The 21,023-nt window shown below is 38.4% G+C and overlaps 1 protein-coding gene across 5 annotated transcripts in view; it reads left to right on the top strand.

Moving 5' to 3' along the window:
- The window catches only part of TRIP12 (thyroid hormone receptor interactor 12), an 84,061-nt gene extending 71,698 nt beyond the window's left edge, over positions 1-12,363 (top strand). For all 5 annotated transcript variants that reach the window (XM_060767817.2, XM_060767816.2, XM_060767815.2 and 2 more), the window contains 10 exons: positions 334-490; positions 1,142-1,240; positions 2,156-2,270; positions 2,439-2,593; positions 4,010-4,174; positions 6,379-6,543; positions 7,505-7,618; positions 8,589-8,683; positions 8,847-8,950; positions 10,856-12,363. In XM_060767817.2, the coding sequence (XP_060623800.2) occupies positions 334-490; positions 1,142-1,240; positions 2,156-2,270; positions 2,439-2,593; positions 4,010-4,174; positions 6,379-6,543; positions 7,505-7,618; positions 8,589-8,683; positions 8,847-8,950; positions 10,856-11,052 (1,366 nt within the window). In that variant the 3' untranslated portion in view covers positions 11,053-12,363. The remainder of the gene's footprint in view (positions 1-333; positions 491-1,141; positions 1,241-2,155; positions 2,271-2,438; positions 2,594-4,009; positions 4,175-6,378; positions 6,544-7,504; positions 7,619-8,588; positions 8,684-8,846; positions 8,951-10,855) is intronic.
- Positions 12,364-21,023: the final 8,660 nt, after the last annotated feature.

Genomic DNA, 21,023 nt, shown 5'->3' with positions numbered 1-21,023 from the left:
GAGTGCTTTGAATGCGATTTTCCTGCTTCTTGGCAGGGGGTTGGACTGGATGGCCCATGAGGTCTCTTCCAACTCTATGATTCTAAGGGGAGTCCTGGGCTCCTGCCTACTCAGGTTGACATACAAGGATAAACACAGTCATGGTGGATTGCTCCCCATACCATCCCACAACAAACATTCACTGTAAGTTCAACTTCTCAATCCTTTTAAATGTTGTTATAGGTTAAGAGGAGATTTTATATTTAGTGGTGGTACATGTATATTTAAAAATTAAAATGAACACATGAAGTTAATAACTATACTCACCTTTCGCCTTACTCACTCTTTCTACAGTCCATTTTTCTTTCCATTTGACACACGGCAAATGTTGTTTTATGTGACTGCATTTGATCGAGATCGAGCCATGCAGAGACTGCTGGACACCAATCCAGAAATCAACCAGTCTGATTCTCAGGATAGTAGAGTGGCACCACGACTGGATAGGAAAAAGGTGAATATATTGGGGAAGGGGTGGTGATGGTCTCATCTGAACTCTCCCTTTAAAAAGCTGCTGTTGTATATGACAGATATATGTTGTTTTGGGGAAGAATTTGTTTATGTCTGCAGTTTTTTGATTGAACTGCATATCTCATAAGAATTCATTTGCAGTTTGTAGTTTAAATTCAAGCTGGGTGACATCCCCTGTAGCCTTTTCATAGCAACTGTGAAGTAATAAATTGGCCTATTGTTAGGCTGTAAATAGTACTCACTAGTAAGTTGATGTATACCAAAACACTGAATGCCCTCTGTAGGCTAACATGAATTCATTAGGCCCTAGTAGCTTCTAAGTTTCAAATAGATTTGCAAATCCGGACTACATTACATTATCTATAGCCAGGTTTTTGAAACCTGAGACTCTAGTCTGGCAAGATTTTTATAAAGCATCAGTAAATATTAACAATGGTTTATATGAAATACAATTTAAGAGGTCCTCCTTGCCTTTGGCAAATGCACTAATGCATTATTTCAGATTGCTTGTAATGTATATATTGGGTTATGATTGACACATTGAACTAGTACCCCTATCAACGATCTTGCTTTCAGTGCTGTGAGTATATTACAAAAATGGAAAAAATAAATAATTGTATTTTACTTCACACAGCGCACTGTGAACAGAGAAGAACTGTTGAAACAAGCAGAATCAGTGATGCAGGATCTGGGCAGTTCAAGAGCAATGTTGGAAATCCAGTATGAGAATGAAGTAAGTAATGACTGGTGAACTGTCTCTGTATGTCTTTGTAATAGGTTATCTTTGAGTTCCAAGTACAGTGCACAGGTAGCTAAGAGAAGGTGGGGTCTTTTTAATTCATATATTAGAAATAAAGGAAGCTGTTCTATACCGAATTAAGCCATCCAAACACAGGATCTTCAATTCTGTCTGACTGACAGCACTTCTTCCAGGTTTCAGGTACAAAAGTCTTTCTTAGCCTTACCAAGACCCTTGGGGATACTATTGGTCTCCCATCCAAACACTAACCAGGCTCAACTGTGGCCATTTTAAAATCAGATGAGATTGGATGTGTTCAGGATGGTTTAGTGCAGACTTCACCAACTAATTTGGTGAGCATCATTCTAAGAGGCTTTAGGTTGCTACTTTTCCTCTCCAGTATACCAATTTGGACTATTGCCCTATTCTGATAGGGCAGACTGTATGATCAAAATAGCATTGGGGTAAGAGTACCACACCTCTTGTGGGCACTGCATTACAGTTGTAGTACTCTGAAACTAAAAATCTGGATTAATTTTTCTCCCTGTTTGGTGAACAATAAGGCAACCCTTGTTGATCAGTCCAAGCTATAATAGAGTGTTCAGTCAGTTACTATTACAGCATTCTGTTTCCCACAATGTCCCCATATAATTGCTTGTTGTTCATAGGAAGCCATTTTATACTAAATGAGACCCATGGTACAGCTGGCTAAGGTTTGCTTACATTGTTTGTGGCTCCCCAGTGCTCTTCCACCAAGTACAGACCCTTTCTATTCAAAAGAAAATACTTTTGGCTAGTAGTGTTTAATTTAATTGAATGCAGTTATACTGTATCTATTGCAGAAAATATGTTCAGACTTTGTTTTTCAAAATCACAACACCTTAAGTGATCTGTTTCTTTCCCCATTAGGTCGGCACAGGTTTAGGACCTACACTGGAGTTTTATGCACTTGTATCTCAGGAACTACAGAGAGCGGACTTGGGCCTGTGGAGAGGCGAAGAAGTTACTCTTGCCAATCCTAAAGGTAAGAAATTCCAAGTCCTTTGGAACAAATTCCAAAGCTTTGCTATCTAGCAGTGAGTGATGCTTTGGGTTAGCGTTTCAAAATGGGGTGCGATTATGAGCATCAGTGTAGTAATTTGATTACTGCATAATTGTCTGTTTGCCTACCAGATTTGTTTATTTTTAACAGGAAGCCAAGAAGGGACCAAATACATTCATAATCTTCAAGGCCTGTTTGCACTTCCCTTTGGCAGAACGGCTAAACCAGCTCATATTGCTAAAGTTAAAATGAAGTTCCGTTTTCTGGGGAAATTGATGGCAAAAGCAATTATGGATTTTAGATTGGTAAGAATGTGTCTGGTTTTAAATTTTAAGTAGATTTTACTGTCACTTTCATATTGAAATTGTAGCTTTAAAAACTGTGTTCCAGTTATATAATGTTCTGTTCAAAGCTAACTAAAACAGTGTTTCTTAACCTTCCTAATTCCAAAATCCCTTAATATAGTTCTTCATGTTTTGGTGACCACCAACCATAAAATTATTTTCATTGCTACTCCATAACTGTAATTTTTCTACTGTTATGAATCGTAATGTAAATATCTGATATTCAGGATGTATTTTCATTCACTGGACCAAATTTGGCACACATTCCTGATACACCCAAATTCGAATACCGGTGGGGTTGGAGGGGGGGGGGTATTGATTTTGTCATTTGGGAGTTGTAGTTGCTGGGATTTATAGTTCACCTACAATCAAAAGAGCATTCTGAACTCCACCAATGATAGAACTGAACCAAACTTGGTGCACAGAACTCCTGTGACCAATAGAAAATACTGGAAAGGTTTGGTGGGCATTGACCTTGAGTTTTGTAGTTCACCTACATTCAGAGAGCACTGTAGACTCAAATAATAATAGATCTGGACCAAACTTGGCATGAATACTTAATATGCTCAAATGTTAACACTGATAGAGTTTGTGGAAAATAGATCTTGACATGTGGGAGTTGTAGTTGCTGTGATTTATAGTTCACCTACAATCAAGGAGCATTCTGAACCCCGCCAATGATAGAATTGGGCCAAACTTCCACACAAAACCCCCATGCCGTGAAGGGACTCGATGTGAGCCTCCCTCCAGCCTTGCATGCTCTCCTTCGCCCGTGCTGCCATGTCCCAGGCATACCTGCTCTCCCCTCCCTGCTTGGAGTCTCAGAAACACCTCTCCCCTTGGCTGAGAGGCCAGCTGAGAAGCTGGCCAATCACAGCAGGAGGAGGGCTTTTGGTGGAAAGATTCACCATCTGTTTCTAAAAAGGAAGAGAAGGACAGGCAGAGAGATCTTCAGCCTTCTCTGCCAAAGGGGTTCCTAGGACAATCAGAAATATATCTTTTCTGATGGTCTTTGGTGACCCCTCTGAAACCTCTTTGCAATTTCCCCAGGGGTGCCGACCCCCAGATTGAGAAACATTGAGCTAAAACATACTATGATTATTAGATTGTTAGCTACAAACAATGACAGCTCCCTGGTGTGGGATATAGTTCTTATCATAAAAATAAACATTTAAACTGACTCATGCTTCATAAGCATGTTATCTAATAGTGTATTAATAGAATAATTTTTAGATCATCCACAGCATTTATGTAAATGTTGTTTAATAAATTGCATTTTTCATACTATTATATTTATCTTCTTCCAGTAGTTACCTAGGAAAGTCAGTAATTTGCACACCTTTTGTATTTTTAAAAAAATTGTAATTTTGCCTTTAGGTGGACCTTCCCCTTGGCCTCCCTTTTTACAAATGGATGCTACGGCAGGAGACATCCCTAACATCTCATGACTTGTTCAATATTGATCCCGTAGTAGCCAGATCGGTGTACCACCTCGAAGAAATTGTGAGGCAGAAAAAAAGTCTTGAACAAGATAAATCACAGGTATGTGTAATTATAGGGCAGGAAATGACAAGCTTTTCTGCCCTTCTTAATGTGATAGCTGGAATTGTGACAAAAGATGCTATTTTTATGGACATACTGATCATTGCTTAAATGTTAGAGAGCTTGCAGGCCTGTAGCCAAAAAAAGGCAACAAGTAGTAGTTGGCTGTATTTGAAATTTCTACCCTAGATACTTCGTTGGATATTATTTACAAGTTACGGCTGGAAACTCTGAACTGTATTCAGATACAAGGGTACATTAATTATCATTCAGCTTTATCATTCAACTGTCTTTTATCACATATTCTTGCCCAACCTATTATACATGGCTCTGATTCAAGTTTTTACATTTGTATTTGCCTTGAGTTTCCTATGTTGTCTGCATCCTAACCAGTTAATCTTAACTGTGGTTTAGTTGAAACAAGCTTTTTTATTATCTTTGCTTGTTTCAACAGATTATTGTTAAACATTACCCAAAATTAGCTAGATTTCTGACAGGCTGTGGCTAATCCAAACTGGTACTGAATGCTTCGAAGTGCAATGCAATTGAATAAGAGAAGCATGAGTGCACAAACCTGAGGCCCATTATATTATTATTATTATTATTATTATTATTATTATTATTATTATTATTATTACTTTATTTGTACCCCGCTAGCATCTCCCGAGGGACTCGATACGGCTTACATAGGCCGAAGCCTCAGAACACAATACAACAATACAATACATAAAGCAAATTAAAACAGTTAAGCAAGGTAAACAGTAACAGTAACAATACATCAAACAATTATTAAAACTGGGCCGACCAGAGTAGTGGGTACAGGATTAAAAGTGCTGTTATTGCGGGAGGAATATAGGATTATAAAATAAGTGCAGTGTGCGGTGTACAGTGATCATGGTTCTACTAAAGTGCTTCTTGGACTTGGTATTGAGGATCCTAATCTGAAAAGGCACATCGGAACAGCCAGGTTTTCAGCTTCTTTCTGAAGACTGCCAATGTCGGGGCCTGTCTGAGATCTTTCGGGAGGGCGTTCCAAAGTCGGGGGGCCACCACAGAAAAGGTTCTGTCTCGCGTCCCCACCAAGCGCGCTTGTGACGTGGGCGGGATCACGAGCAGGGCCTCTCCAGATGACCGGAGTGAACGTGTGGGCTCGTAGACGGCTTAGATTTATATCCTATCTTGTCTTGTTGTGTGCCTTCCAAGTTGTTTCTGGCAACCCTAAAACTATGGAATTTTTGTGAAAATATTTGTTCAGAGGGTGGCTGTCATTGCACCTGTGAGGCTGAGAGAGAGTGACTTATCCAAGGTTACCCACTGGGTTTTCCATGGCAGAGTGGGGATTTTAGTGCCATTATATATTTTAACAAGATCATTATTTCCTTTCATATAAGTAAGCCTGTGTTGAGGGTTGGACTCATGCAGCTCTTGTATTGTATGCCAGAGTGGAGTTCCCAGTGAAATCTGAACTTGAGAAATGTGACTGCCTTAAAATTTAGTTAGTGAGAAAAATCCCAAATTAAACTGCAAGAAGGGAAAACCAAGGTCACACGATGACAAGTTGTTCATAAGTAGAAGCATCTGGTCTGTTTCTGGTATCTTGCCATGTGAAAGTGAATATGAGCAGCTTATTAATCCTGTAAATGGAATAGTAGGAAACCAGACCTATTTATAGGGTGTGTGCTTTATCTGTCTAATGTATAAACCAGACCAGTAATTATCGGATGAGTCCTTCCTTTGTTTTGATTATCACAGCTTTACACATAAAGATGTTATTATTATTATTATTATTATTATCATCTTTATCTTTATCCCGCTTTTCTCCCATGGGTGGGAGTTAAAGCGGTGAACAATGATTAAAACAACAGAAATTACATGGCACACCCAAAAAAAGCATTTTTATTAAAACATTTCTCAAATGTAAATACAATTCAAAAACTTCACATAAGTGTGCAGCCTATTTTGTTTTTAAGTTTAAAATGTAGCCATTAAGCATACCATAGTTAACCCGTTTCATGTGAATTTTGCCCCCAATATGTAGATTTCATCTTATTAAAAATCTGCTGCTTACCATTTTTAAGAACTTGTACAACATAGTACTCTTAAGCAAATTTTAGCCTTCAAAACGTAACGTGGATTTTTAAAATATAGAAGTCTAAGCCTAAAATGTTCCAAGTTGTTACTAACATCCATATCTATCTTTATAGACCAAAGAGAGTCTACAGTATGCATTGGAAACCCTGACCATGAATGGTTGCTCAGTAGAGGATCTAGGGTTGGATTTCACACTTCCAGGCTTTCCAAACATAGAGTTGAAAAAAGGAGGGAAAGATCTACCTGTCACCATCCACAATTTAGAAGAGTATCTTCGAGTAAGTAACATAAGATTCTTGTTGGACACAGAAGACTTCTTGTTGTTAACTGAAATAACTAAAAACAGCAAGAAGGGTTATCGTTGGTAACAACATTTGTATTCCTTTTAATGAGGTGGAGCTAAATGATTGGGTTTTTTTTTTTAAGAAAAAAATATATTGCATGCAGAAGAAAATAGAGCATAAATTGTGAAATAGGAAGATGTTGGGATGTATTTTTGAATTACCATTTACCATGGAATTCAATCTCATGGGAGGCTCAGATTCCCCTCTGTGGTGTGTGTGTGTGTGTATATATATATATTGCTATCTATAACTTATTGTATCAGCGTATCATCAAATTATCACTGTAATATCACAGCGGGTTAAACTGCTGCTGAACTTTCTGATCGAAAGGTTGGTGGTTCGAATTTGGGGAGCAGGGTGAGCTCTCTCTATTAGGCCCAGCTTCTGCCAACCTAGCAGTTCAAAAACATGCAAATGTGAGTAGATCAATAGCCTTCCCGCTTCTGCAGGAAGGTAATGGTGCTCCATGCAGTCATGCTGGACACATGACCTTGGAAGTGTCTACGGACACCGCTGGCTCTTCAACTTAAAAATGGAGACAAGCACACACACCCCCCCCCCCCCAAAAGTTGGACATGACTAGACTTAATGTCAGGGGAAACCTTTACCATTGCTTTTTATGGATATCTAGAATGTGTTCATATTTTTTGATGACATCAGTAAACCAGTTTTGTACAGCTTAGTGACTAATTAGACCTTAAGAAGTTAATTCTTCCTAACTTTCTATCCATAAATAACTGAAAAATAAATGAGAGTATTGGCTTAAGTGACAAATCCTTAACCTTGTAACCTTCTCTGGCCTGTGATTCCACTCAAAGCATCATGTTACATAATGTTTCCAATATGGTGTTGAATAATGTGATAACTCTACTATTCTCTTTGTGTGTTTTTGTAGCTAGTTATATTTTGGGCACTAAATGAAGGTGTTTCAAGGCAATTTGATTCCTTCAGAGATGGATTTGAATCTGTCTTCCCCCTTAGTCACCTTCAGTACTTCTATCCTGAGGAGGTTAGTATCTTTATCAGAAGTTTAATAATGTACACACGCCTTTAATGTTTGAATTTAAGAAAATGTTGTTCTGTAAATGACCTTAGGAAGCTATGATTGAAAATTTCACCACACCCAACAAACTAAAATGTCCAGATTTCTTGTGGTCCCATGAAATTCTAAACTGGTTTTATGTTTGTACTTTTTACATGTGTTTATATGATGCTGTGCAAGAAACTGCTTGCATGAGGAGAGGAATTTAGCTTTTATAGAATATACTACTATTCTCTCTGGAGATCATATATTGTGGAGTTCAGTACTTCTCACTCCCCTGAGGCACCCCTTCTACACTGTCATATAATCCAGGTTATCAAAGCAGATAATCCGCATTATCTGCTTTAAACTGGATTATATGAGTCTATACTGCCAGATAATCCAGTTCAAAGCATATTCTCCTATATTGAGACTTGAATTATCCTATTGTTGTTGACTCTGATGCTTGTTTTATATTTTGTTATAATGTTGTTTATGTTGTTTTAAATTGATGTTATGCATTCTGATCTGTTACGTTTTTAACACTGTTGATTGAGATTGGCCCATGTAAGCCACCCCGAGTCCCTTTGGGGAGATTGAAGTGGAGTATAAAAATAAATATATCATTATTATATTATATATTAAAGCAGATAACCTGTATTTTATATGACAACGTCGAAGGAGCCTGATACTTCTGATTGAGAACTGTGTTTGAAGTAATCTTTATAGGTAGGGAAAGAGATCACCAGAAGATAGAATTAAGAGTTAAAATATTTGATGTTGAAGAGAAGAGATGAATGTAAACTGCATTGCACTTAGATTTTATTAGCTGATGATACTTAAATAAGGTAAAAATAATTGCATTGATTGTGTAATCATTCTGTAACTGGAAATTGACACTCTCCCCTATATTTCTCTCATTTCTCCTATTTTACAACTGCCTTCCACATTCTTACAGCTGGATCAGTTGCTGTGTGGCAGCAAAACAGATACCTGGGATGCAAAAACATTAATGGAATGTTGCAGGCCAGATCATGGTTACACACATGACAGGTAATATGATTTGGTCACTAATTGATGATGATTAATAATTTGTAGACTATTTCAGATGGATTGTTCTTGTGTATCTACATAAAAATAATTTCTCCCATATTCTATAATGAATGTGCCCTTAAAGCTCTTCTAATTGAAATATTCTCTTTTTAAAACATTCCAGCCGTGCTGTAAAGTTCCTGTTTGAAATTCTCAGTAGTTTTGATAGTGAGCAGCAAAGATTATTTCTCCAATTTGTGACTGGTAGCCCTAGACTGCCAGTGGGAGGTGAGTATCTTTTTTATAGTATTGACTTGAAATAAGTGTGTACATAAGAGCTCCATATTTGTGTTTGAAAATATCTTTCTTATATTAACCACCCCCCAACACATACTGTAAGCTAAACTCCTGTACACCATTTTGAATTATTAGTAGATACAAAAGTTTTGATTTGAAAAGAATTGAGTTCTGCGAGTCTGCTAAATTCAGGAAGGGTTACTACTTAGGTAGGTATGTGTTGGACTGTCGAATTAGACAAACTTGCCAGAACTGTCACTAAAAAAAGCACAGCTGAAGAAGAGTTTTTAGATTATAGCTACAGTTCCTACTTGGCTGAGGTGAATAGCTAATATCACTAGGTAAACACCTCCATCTTGTACTGGTAGTATAGCTGCACATGAATCCATCATAGTAACTGTTAGATCACTGCCAATTGCAGTTATTCTGTGAAGACCTTAGAGTTCTTGTCTACTGAGGGAGGGAAATACATGCTCACCTGCTGCAGCATCATAATAACTTTGTACACTTTCATTTTAATACTGTGATTTAATAGGGGAAGCTTCCACAATTCTCACTCTGATAAAGAGTAATTAAGACTATCACATTATTCTTAGTATTCTATATATTAGAAAAAAGCGTATCACTAATTAGCTGAAATGCCAGCAGTGCAGAAGCTACAGATACAACTCTTCTCATGTTGGAGCCCAACTTCTGGATATCACCATTAATTATTCAAAAGTAGCATGAAGAATGTAGTATTTGTCAAAATGTCACCTTAATGTTTGCCTGAATGATGTACGAGTGTCACCAGCACAAGAGTGACACTTGGCTCTATCTCTCTTTTTCATCCAACTCCAAGGGAGCCGAGGTGGTGCAATGGGTTAAACCCTTGCTCCGATTGAACTGCTAACCTGAAGGTTGGTGGTTTGAATCCATGAGATGGGGGTGAGCTCCTGTCTGTCGGCTCCAGTTTCTCATGAGCAGACATGAGAGAAGCCTCCCACAGGATGGTAACACATCCAGGCGTCCCCTGGGCAACTTCTCCTCAGATGGCCAATTTTCTCACACCAAAGCGACTTGGAATTTCTCAAGTCACTTCTGACATGATTAAAACAAAAATCCAACTCCAAGGAATGTTCCAGTATTAAACCAATGTCTTTTTGTCAGTAAGAGACTGGGTGAAGCCATAGGTTGACAAGAAAGAGGTGCTCCTGGTCAGTCATAAGGCAGATCAAATCTCAGGCTTATAGTCTGGGTTCTCAGGTTTCACTGATGGCCAGGATTGCATTTGTATGGTTAAATCTAGTGTTCTACCCAGTCCTGGAGTGATCAGATCTGGTCATCTCCCCATATAAGCCTAATCGATACTTACAATCTTCACAGGAGACCTTTCACTGTGTCCCACCACCATCACATGTACAACTGGACAGAAGAGAGGGCCTTCTTTGTGGCTACTTGCAAGCTATGGAATTCCTTTCCATGGGAGGCTTGGTTGGCCACTTCTCGTCTCTTTTTTTCATAGTGTTATTTTTAATTTAAAGAGGCCTTCTGCTTTTAATGGGAAGAGGATCTTTTAAATACAGTGGTTTTCAACTTGTGGATCCCCAGGTGCTTTAGCGTACAACTCCCAGAAATCCTGGTTGTTTGGATTTCTGGGAGCTGAAGGCCAAAGTACCTGGGGACTCACAGGTTGAGATCCACTGTTTTAATAGAATGTGTCGTATTTTTTTACCAATCACTATGCTGCAGGAGTGTTCTTAACTGATTATAACATGTTTTTACTGGATTGTTTAATGTTGTTAAACTATGTATTAAGCGTTGTTTTAGCTACTACAGTATTTTAATAATGATAACTCAATGCTCTTATTCCTCTCATATTAAATTAGTAGTGAACATTGTTTTTGTGCTTTTTAGGCTTTCGAAGTTTGAATCCTCCCCTTACAATTGTACGCAAGACATTTGAATCTACAGAAAACCCAGATGACTTCTTACCCTCAGTAATGACCTGTGTAAACTATCTCAAATTGCCAGACTATTCAAGTATTGAGATAATGCGTGAAAAACTCTTGATAGCTGCAAGAGAAGGGCAGCAGTCATTCCATCTTTCCTGATCACAATGAAAAATGCAATGTCTGCCTGTTACAACAAAAAGAGAATCATGATTCTTTTTTCTAAATGTATCATCTGAGTCGAGGAAACGTTACGCCTTGTTGTAGAAAACGGCTTGCAGATTATAAACAAAGACACTAGGTTGATATTCATTAAAGGCCCCATGGACTTAAAAGTGATCAGGCCCTAAAGTTGTTGTGACAAGGTTTCTTTAGCAAGTTATTGTTTTAAATTATCATTTATTGATGAGTGAAGTTTAACTTGCTTTGCTGTGTGAAATTTAAAAAGGGATGTTTTTTCAGGCTGGAACAATAAATGTTGCTGTGCAGTTTAATACTGGGCTGTGTGTATCCATCTAGCCAAGTCTGCAGTTTTTTCCTCCCAAAGACAAGTTTGTACATAAGTACAGAAATTGAAAACCTGTATTGGCACATCTAGTTTAGTAGACTAGTTCTGTGTACCATCACTTGCCCCCGATTGCCCTCCCTCATGTATTGTCCGATGTGCAATCCACATGGCTCTCTTTGTGTACACCACTCACAACATTTTGGACATGGGCATTTACTGTTCCATGTTTTCTCAAATTAAGAAATAATTTAATTTTGTTAAATATATTGTCAATAATTCTGCCTTTGTAAGTAGGTAGAACCTTTCTTATAGCTTAGTTTTAATGTAGTCGTAGGATATATTGGCAACATTCTTTACCAGAAAATATTCTAGAACTGTTCACACAGTGATTTAGGCAACAGCCTCTTCACAGGGGCTCGGAGGAATTGATTTTTTTTTGCGTAGTTGAAAAACTCAACAATTGATTGGTCTGGCCAATATTTATGGTGTGGCCAGAGCATTTTGAATTGATGTAAAGTTTTTTATATAAAGTCAAATTAGTATTTCCCTTCCTGGTTCAGTCCTTCCTCTTTGATTTTGCGTTCTCTCCCCGTCCCCTTTTTTTCTTTTGGTATTTCCTCCTCCCCTCTGACCTCCCTTACCACCTCATCCTCCCCCCCCCCCAACTAGTGTGGATTAAAACAGTTCAACATTTCTTTTGACACAGATAAAGCACCTGTAAGCAATGCTCTGTCCAATTTGTTTTATGTGCTGATTTCTCAAATCTGCAATAATTTACTTCATCAGGTTAATGTTTTTACCTGAATATAAATAAAGTTTGCTTCACCTTTTTGTTCATAGTTCTGTACTGTATGCATAAGTTCAATTGTGTAAATTATTCCAATGCAAGTAAATCATCTTAAATCTCTTTGGCTGACTAGCCACCTTGTCATGGATGATTTACCATTAAAACAAGAGTTGCAAGATCTGGTATTCTTTTATTTTCATTTGAGTTCAAAAACAGACTTTTCCAAAACATTCCTGAGATGTTCATGCTAGTTCATCTCTTAATGAAAATCTGACAGATTACTTTATTCAACTTTGAGAAATCAAAATAAACACTTGGGTGCTGTTTAATTGGTTGGATGATCAGGGTAAAGCATCTATGAAACCTCAGCAAGTTTCCTTTTCAGACGAAGAACCTGTAACTACACATTGTACTTCAGTACATGTAACTGACATTGTCTTAAGTTAATGGGACTGGCCATACGGTGCACCACTCAACTGTGATGAGAAGCTGAATGCGAAATCATTGCGCAAAGACCTTGAGCAGTCTGTCAGATTAGACCTGAACGGAAGTGCTTCACAGTGGACATAACATTGGTCATGCAGAACATGGCTAGGATTTCTTAGAAACCTAAAGGCAGTGTTAAAAGTATGGACTGGTATTTAAAATTGTTCTGATAACGCTATCAAACGTGGCACAAAGACTCGTGTTTATAGTGTGTTGATAGCAACTTGTTCTTTTTTTAAGGTTCTATATTTTAAAAAGACTGACTTATGTAAAAATATTTTGTATTAAAATATCATCTGTATTGATATTTTTTTACTATGTTGTCTCCCTATAGAATCTGGCTTTGATTGTTTTGTAGTTCTTAAATTTCAAATAGTTTACGCTTAGCCAACTGGTGCCTGAAAGTCCATGCGGTGTGGGGAACTGCCATTTGAGAACAGCAGGTCAAATACCTCTTTGGGATCATGGAAGTGTTGAGCAATACACTGTGTGTGCGCACATGCGTGTGTGTAAAAAGCATGGCAATGAAGAAAACACATGTACCATATGGAAAAACACACAAGGGAGCCTAACTTATGGCATTATGGGTCTTTATAGAATACGGCAGCAAACTCTGGTTTCTGAATTCATAATGTGGAAAATGGTACATTGTGTCCTGATTGATGCACCTCTTCAGCTAATAAATGGTTGACCAACAAGAACTGCTTTAAAGAGATCCGTGATTCTACATGGATACTTCATCGCGTTGCCGCACTAACCATTTTCTGTAGGTGATTGCTGCTGTTTTGAGAAATAAACGTTCTCTGATCTGGTTGTGAAGCACAGCAGTGCAAAACAATAATAGTTCTTTGGTGCTAGTTGTCATTTTAATAAATACCTCTAACCAGGGCTTCTATACTCAACAAAATTAGGACTTTCAATTGTGCTCTAAGCAAAATGAAATTGGTATGCAAATTAAACAGAAGTGTATAACTGGATCCTCAAATCAGGCTAGGAAGAGCCTTGTAAATCCAATTTATCCATACAGTAGACTTCGGTTAATTTATTTCAGGAGCAATTGTAATTTTAATTCTGCTAATCACAGAAAAAAAAACTTATTTGTTGTTTCATGGCCTCAGACACTGTCAAAACATTGTATTGCCTGGGTTGTTCAGCCTGAAGCCCTCCAAACCTCCAACAGTATGGGCGATGTTGGACCTGATGGTGATTTTGGTTCAGTAAAGTCTGGAAGGTCACTGTTCCCTTCCTTGTTTTAAAGCGATTGGGGAACCAGGGCTTTCACTGTTTTCTTCTTCTTCTGAAGTCTTAACTATGATTCCCTGACCATTGGCCATGCTGATAGAGATGGAGATGAACTGCTATACAACGCTTGGAAGGCTAGAGCTTTTGCTCCTGCTTTAATAGATGCTGTGGAACTAGAAACTTTCTAGTTCTAACAATAAAAAAGCCTTTCAAAAACTGATCTTTACCCAGTATCTTTTATGTTTGCATAGCAGTCTAGACTGTGGATGCATTGACTCACTGTTGACAATCCTCCTCCATACCCGATAAAACATGACTATTTACCCTTGTGTCTACCCAGATCAAATAAATATTATTTTCTGAATAGATTTGTATGTAGGCTATTCAAACACTCCTCACTTCCAATCCTCTGCATTATATAGCCCTTTAATCTGGTCCAGTAGGGTTTTCGTGATGGCATGAGAAACATAAATTGGGAGTTGGGTTTCTGTTGCCGCAATAGTGGTACTTCTTTTCACCCTCAGTTTCTTGGGAGTTAATATTGCTCTTCAGTCCTATCATTGGCATTGTAGTGGCAGTCTGCATTTATTTATTTATATTGAATCTTTCCCAAAACTGGGAGTGGCTGACAGCAAGAAATAAAGCCACAAACTAGAAAAGGAGAGCACCACTAAGTGTAACTGTAGTAAGAAGTCATCAGTTAAAAAGTACAGCAGCTGCTGTTTAAAGATCCTGGGAAATGTTTGCAATGGTTGGAAACATATTTTTTGAGTGTTGGGAAATCCCGATAAGAATCCTGAACTGATAAAACAGCATTTTTTTGTGCAGGGATTAATCCTTCTGCATTGAAATACTATTTTCCATGCATTCATTTGTGGATTTGCACAGAGTAAGTCATGAAAGAAAGGGGGCATGGCAGTGCAGTAGGTTAAACCACTGAGCTGTGGAACTTGCTGACCAAAAGGTCGGCAGTTTGAATCTGCAGAGTGAGGTGAGCTCCTGTTGTTAGCCCCAGCTTCTGCCAACCTAGCAGTTCAAAAACATGCAAATGCGAATAGATCAATAGGTACTGCTCCGGTGGAAAGGTAACAGCGCTCCATGCAGTCATGCTGGCCACATGACCTTGGGGGTGTCTATGGACATCATCAACTCTTGGGCTTAGAAATGGAGATGAATACCACCCCACAAAGTCAGACTCAACTAGACTTGATGTTATGGGAAAACCTTTACCTTTAAGTCACAAAATGGTTTTTGAAGACCCTTTTTACAGTAGGAAGAAAACTGTTGAAAATACTTATTGTTACCTTCAAGAATAAATTTAGTGAAGGATTACATCTCTATTCTGAAGCATCATTGCATTCACTCTTATCATTTATTTAATTGCTTGATTCTAAAGCCCTTTACAAAATACCGTTTTTATGCTTACATTATTGAAGATTATAAGGCGAAGTATAAAATACTGCAAAGCACAGCTATCACCACTGTTTTGCTAAATTGTTATTCTAGTGATGGCGTGACATCTCCTTCATTGGGTCTTTCTTCAAGGGACTCATTTGGGAGAATCTTTTCAAAATTCCTCAGCATGTATATTTATACATAGAAAAATTCTTGTCTTAGTTGTATAACTATGTGCATATATCATCTAAATCACAGACATTACATTACAAAGGTTGCCTTTTAAATATCACAGCAAAATATATTGAATCTTTCTGACTTCATTTTTGTCTACTAGCTACCAGGTTTGGTTGAAAGTACAGCTTGATTATCTCTTTTATGAAATGCTTGGGCCAGAAGTGTTTCGAATTTCGGATTTTAGAATACCTACATTTGCATATAATTTTTTTTTGAAAATGGGTTTGTAAACACAAAATTCATTTACTTTTCATATGTACCTTAGGGAACCTGAGGGAAATTTTATACAATTATGTGCATAACCTTGTGCATGAAACAAAGTTGGTGTCCATTAAAATGTCAGAAAGCAATAGTGTCACTATCTCAGTCACCCATTTGGAGAGTTTTGGATTTTGGTGTGTTTTAGAATTCTGGATAAAGAATGCTCAACCATCCCGAGTCCCATAGGTGCGGGATATAAATAAAGTTAGTTTGTTTGTTTATTTATTATTATTATTATTATTATTATTATTATTATATTTTAAATTCTAGCTCTCAAATAGAAATTTCCTCTTGAAAGTTGCAAAAACTAAGGGCGCTTCCAGACAGCACTAAATCACAGGTTTTAAACTGGCAAAAAATCCCGGGACTTCATAAGAAGACCACATGCAGATTTCTGCCTCTGTTGTCGAGACTTGATGCTTTGTTGCAAGATTCAGAGGCTCCCAAGTTGTCCACCGCAGGTCTTCCGCTGGAAACTTTTTTAAAAAACCAAGATAAAAAAACAGGATAATCTCTGCGGCAAATCACTGCAAAAGTTCCATTTTTTGTCCTGGTCAGAGAAACTCTGCCCTCCAGACGTTTCTTGAAGTTTCTGGCACACAAACAACGTTTTTGCCTTCTATTCAAGTGTCACCTTTTAAGGAACTGACCAATCGGGAACAAACATCTAAAACCCAGAAACAAACCCAGATAAAACATCCCGTGATATCTGAATGCATGGACATACGGACATGCGAAGATCCGCATATTTGGCTCAAAACCGGCTTTTGTAGCTATTGCTTCCATGTTTACAGGGAACGGTGTCTGGCCACCCTCCTGTTTTCTGCGGAAGCGCCTGGGATAAAGGTACTGTCTGGATGGGCCCTAAGGCAGTTGTCTTCTCTCTTCAGCGATGCATGCTAAAAATCATCTGTAAACTGAGAAAATTTGATTACCGTTATCCTGGTGGATAGTTAATGGGAAGTCCCAAGCAAATCGCTGTGTCCTGGGCTACTTAAAACATCTTACTTAAAATACTCAAATGATAAAATCAAGTAAAGCTAGATAAATCAGCCAAAGCCTATAGTAATTCTGGATAGGTCTAATTTCTACGATAACTTGCTATGATGATATTTTTAGAGTGGCAGTGTGTCTATTTTTAAATCCTTTTATGGACTTAGAAATACTAGTGTCACGAGGGACATGTAAGCCTAGCTTGGACCTACAATCCAAATAGCAGGCTAATGCTAATGCTCTAGCATTCAGGTTATCAAAAAGTGTTGTCAAATGAGCATTGGATGACTGAATTATTCTGGGCCTTATCATAAATAACATCAAAAGGCTTCTTTGAAAGCCAAAATTGGTGACAATTTTAAGCCATCTTGCCCCTGTTTTCTTCTACTTCAAAAACTTTGGTGTAATCATTACTATAAAGCTGAAGTGACTTAGATCAGCAGAGTGTACACGTCAGCTGCTGCTAGTCCATTTAGCTCTTTGGGGACATGTCTTAATGCATATTTCAAACTACATATGAAAATAACAGCTTGCAAAGTCTTAATGTGATGTGAATAGTCTGCTACAACAGACGAAAGTGTCTTGTGAAAATCATTTCTTCAAACTTTTAAGAATCTCTTTTTGGTAAATATGCTGGTTGTGGGCTAAATTCAGTGTTAGTCCTCCTAGGATCAACACATTAAGATTAATAGGGCCTTATTAAATGAGTTAAGTATTTGTAAGATGAAACAAATGGTAAGAATTGCTGAATCAATGTAGCTTATATGAGTTTTGTTTTAAATCCCACACATAGATCTATTCAAATTGGGACTAACCATTGGATTTAGCCCATTGATTTCTGTTAAATCTACTCTCGGTTTTTAAGAAAACGTCTGTGGAGTTGGTATGTAAAACCTTCAGCCCTGAGTTCTTTCTACTGTCCATCTCAGACTCTTTTCCAAATTCATCTCAATTAGTAATACCTTATTTAAATTAACCCAAATACCCTAAAGGTGTCCGTTCTTATTTGATCTCGGAAGCTATGCAGGTCAGCTCTAGTTAGTACTTGGATGGGAGATTGCCAATGAATAGCAGGTGCTGTAGGCTATGTTTCAAAGGAAGGAACTGGCAGAACCACTTCTAAGTATTCCTTGCTAAGAAAACTGTAAAATGCAAGGGGTTACCATGAGTTGATGGTACATACACATGCACTATACCTTATTTACTGCAATACAATGCAGTAAGTCATAAATGCCTTCAAGGCACACATGAATAACAAACATGTAAAATAATGATTTTTTAAAAGCTGGATTGGTATGTTCCTTCTGAGTCTGATGCCGTTGAATAAGGTTTCCGAGTCCATAACTTTGACTCCACAGCCTTGTTTGGTAAGATTTGTGTGCAGATTTGCCATTGTATTCCATTAAGGTTGAAAGAATATACTTGTCCAAGGTGTCTAAGTGGGTTTCACAGCTGAGCAGGGATTGAAATCATGGTCTCCTGTAGTCCAGATCAAACTACTGCACCATGCTGACACTCTAATCTTCTCTAAATAGAAATAATATTGGATTTAGTTTTATATATCTTTTTATATGGAGGAAGACCATAATTCATAATACATGCAAAACAAATAATGTAAGATGTAATAGGATAATTTTCTAGGCAAGATCATGTTGGAGGAGTTTTCTTCTTTCTGGTAGCCAACATCTGAAGGGCTAGATAATTCCCCACTCTGATCTACAAGAAAGGAATAAAATAGAAATGTAAAGTATGGCTAGTATCCTCATCACATGGGCTTAATTTGGCAGCATACTCCGGTTCATCCCTGGTTTAAGCATGGAGCCAGCAGGCTTCCAATTCAGAACGCAGAGGAACTTCTCTCCAGGGTTGTGTGGGTAAATTAGCATGAAATTGGCGTATGTCGCAAAGGAAACAATAGGGGAGGCTTCCTGTGTTGCATCAGAAGCAATGAGGGGAAGCTGTGTGGTTGACGCCCCCCCCCCCCATGGGCAATGTGGGGCATGGGGTGATGGGTTCTCCATGCCCCCTGACGGTGATTATCAGATTTACCATGATGCATAGCAATTCAAGCAGCCCATGTGAAGAGGTTTTTGGACAATCTGAGGCTGTAGTCCAGTGTCCATATTCTGGCAAGTAAGCATGCTGAACTTAGTGTGCCTTAGCATATAGACCTGAACATGCATATATAACTGGATAAATGTCAAACCAACCCCATGCCCATCACATTCACTGAGGTTAGATGTACAAGATCACAATGAAAAATTGTGAATTGAAAACAAAGTTTTTTTCCTTTAACCTGAGATAAGACTTCACTAGACATCTCTAGGCCTTCCATATGGTCAACTTCTGACATATTTTGACCATAGAGCCACACCTGAGACATAGAGATTCCTAATTCAAATATGCCATTTTAATTAAACTTTTTATTAATGAGAGAGAACATTCAACCTACAAATGGCTCTCTTCTGCTTTCTATCCCACTATAACTGGATTCACAAATGACCTGTTTCATGAGAAAGTTAAGATCCACCACCTCACCCCAGCTCGTTCCTTCATTCCCTGTGGCCAGAACATTATCTCTTGAATACTGCGGCCTATCCAGATGTGACACAAAAGTCAGATTGGGAAAGTCAGATATGGAACCCCCATAGAATCAGAATTGGAAGAGATCACAGGGGCCACCCAATCCAGTGTATACACAAGTGCTTCAGGTATGCTCAGGACACATTTGAGAATTTAAAACATCTTAGAAACTAAAAGTATTGAAAAGGAAGAAGAAAAGAGTAAATACTGTATAATAAAAAAATTGCCAAGTTCTTACAGGTGCTTTTGATTGAAAGGATGAAGTATACTCCCCATGACTATTTCGTTCCCGGCTATGATCTTGGGAGACAGGGATGCTATCTTCTAGAGGTTATGGCAACCAGACTGATTGATAACTGGCAAATAGAGGGAGAAAATGTGGAGGCTGTGACAGACCTTGTATTTCTGTGAGGGGCGTTCATTAAAGATTTCCCACAATTTCTGAAGCAGTGAAGCATAGTATGCACCAATGGGCATTGTACCCTTTGCTAAGAAATCCATCAATACTACTATGTGCAGATCCCAAAATACTGTGAACATGACCTTATCTGCTGAGAGTTGGGTACGTCCCTTCTTTGGAGGTGATGAGTCATGATGCTCCCATTGCCTCGACTGGACTTTATTCTCAGGATCATAGTGATGGACCCAGCTTTCATCCTGTGTGATCAGTCTGTTGAAAAAGCCCTCCTGGTTTCCATGGCATATTGTCAATAGAGTCCGAGAGAATTCGATGCGTTCTTGCTTCTGGAAAGGTGTGAGCAGCCAGGGGACCCAGTGAGTGGATACCTTATGCATGTGAAGATGGTCTTGGATTATTTTTTTCATGGACCTCACACTAATCTTGACATTTTGGGCTAGGTGGCGAATGGTTAATCGGTGATTTTCCAATACAGCGACCTCCACTTGCTGGATAGTGTGTTTATCAAATAGCAGAGTGAGGGTGCCCTGGAATTTGAGCTGTTTGCACTTTAGTACAATCACATTTGAATTGATGATGCCAGTTCTTGACTACATCATCTGATGGGAAATCATCACCACAAACCTCTTTCAGCTCACCAGTCTCCTTTGGTGTGGGGTCTTTCATGTAAAGGAACTTGATAACTGCTCTGTATTTCATTAGGTCCATTATCAAACCTCACCTCACACCACTTCTGTACCTGTATAATCAAGACCGTTATCATTTCTGAGTTGTAAATTGGCATGTAACCTATAGAGAGGGGAAATTTTTAATGAACACCCCTCGTAGATGCGAAGATTACTGCAGACGCCCCATTTCTTAAGGTTGGCTCTGCATCTTGTGGTGCCAGAGCGCAGTTTGTTCAATGCCTTCCAAGTCGCCCAGTCTTCTGTGTGCCCAGGAAGGAATCTCTCATTTGGTATCAGCCATTGATTGAGGTTCTGGGTCTTAGCCTGCCACTTTTAGACTCTCGTTTGCTGAGGTGTTCCAGCAAGTGTCTCTGTAGATCTTAGAAAACTATTTCTTGATTTAAGTCATTGGAGTATTTTGGCCACATAATGAGATGACAGGAAAACTTGGAGAAGATAATGATGCTGGGGAAAATGGAAGAAAAAAGGAAGAGGGGCCAACCAAGGGGAAGGTGTATGGATGTTATCCTTGAAGTGACTGGCTTGACCTTAAAG

Source organism: Anolis sagrei, chromosome 3 (assembly GCF_037176765.1).
Source record: "Anolis sagrei isolate rAnoSag1 chromosome 3, rAnoSag1.mat, whole genome shotgun sequence".
NCBI classification, from domain to species: Eukaryota; Metazoa; Chordata; class Lepidosauria; order Squamata; family Dactyloidae; genus Anolis; species Anolis sagrei.
Note: the sequence above shows the minus strand (reverse complement) of the source record. Positions and strands in the feature narration are given on the sequence as shown.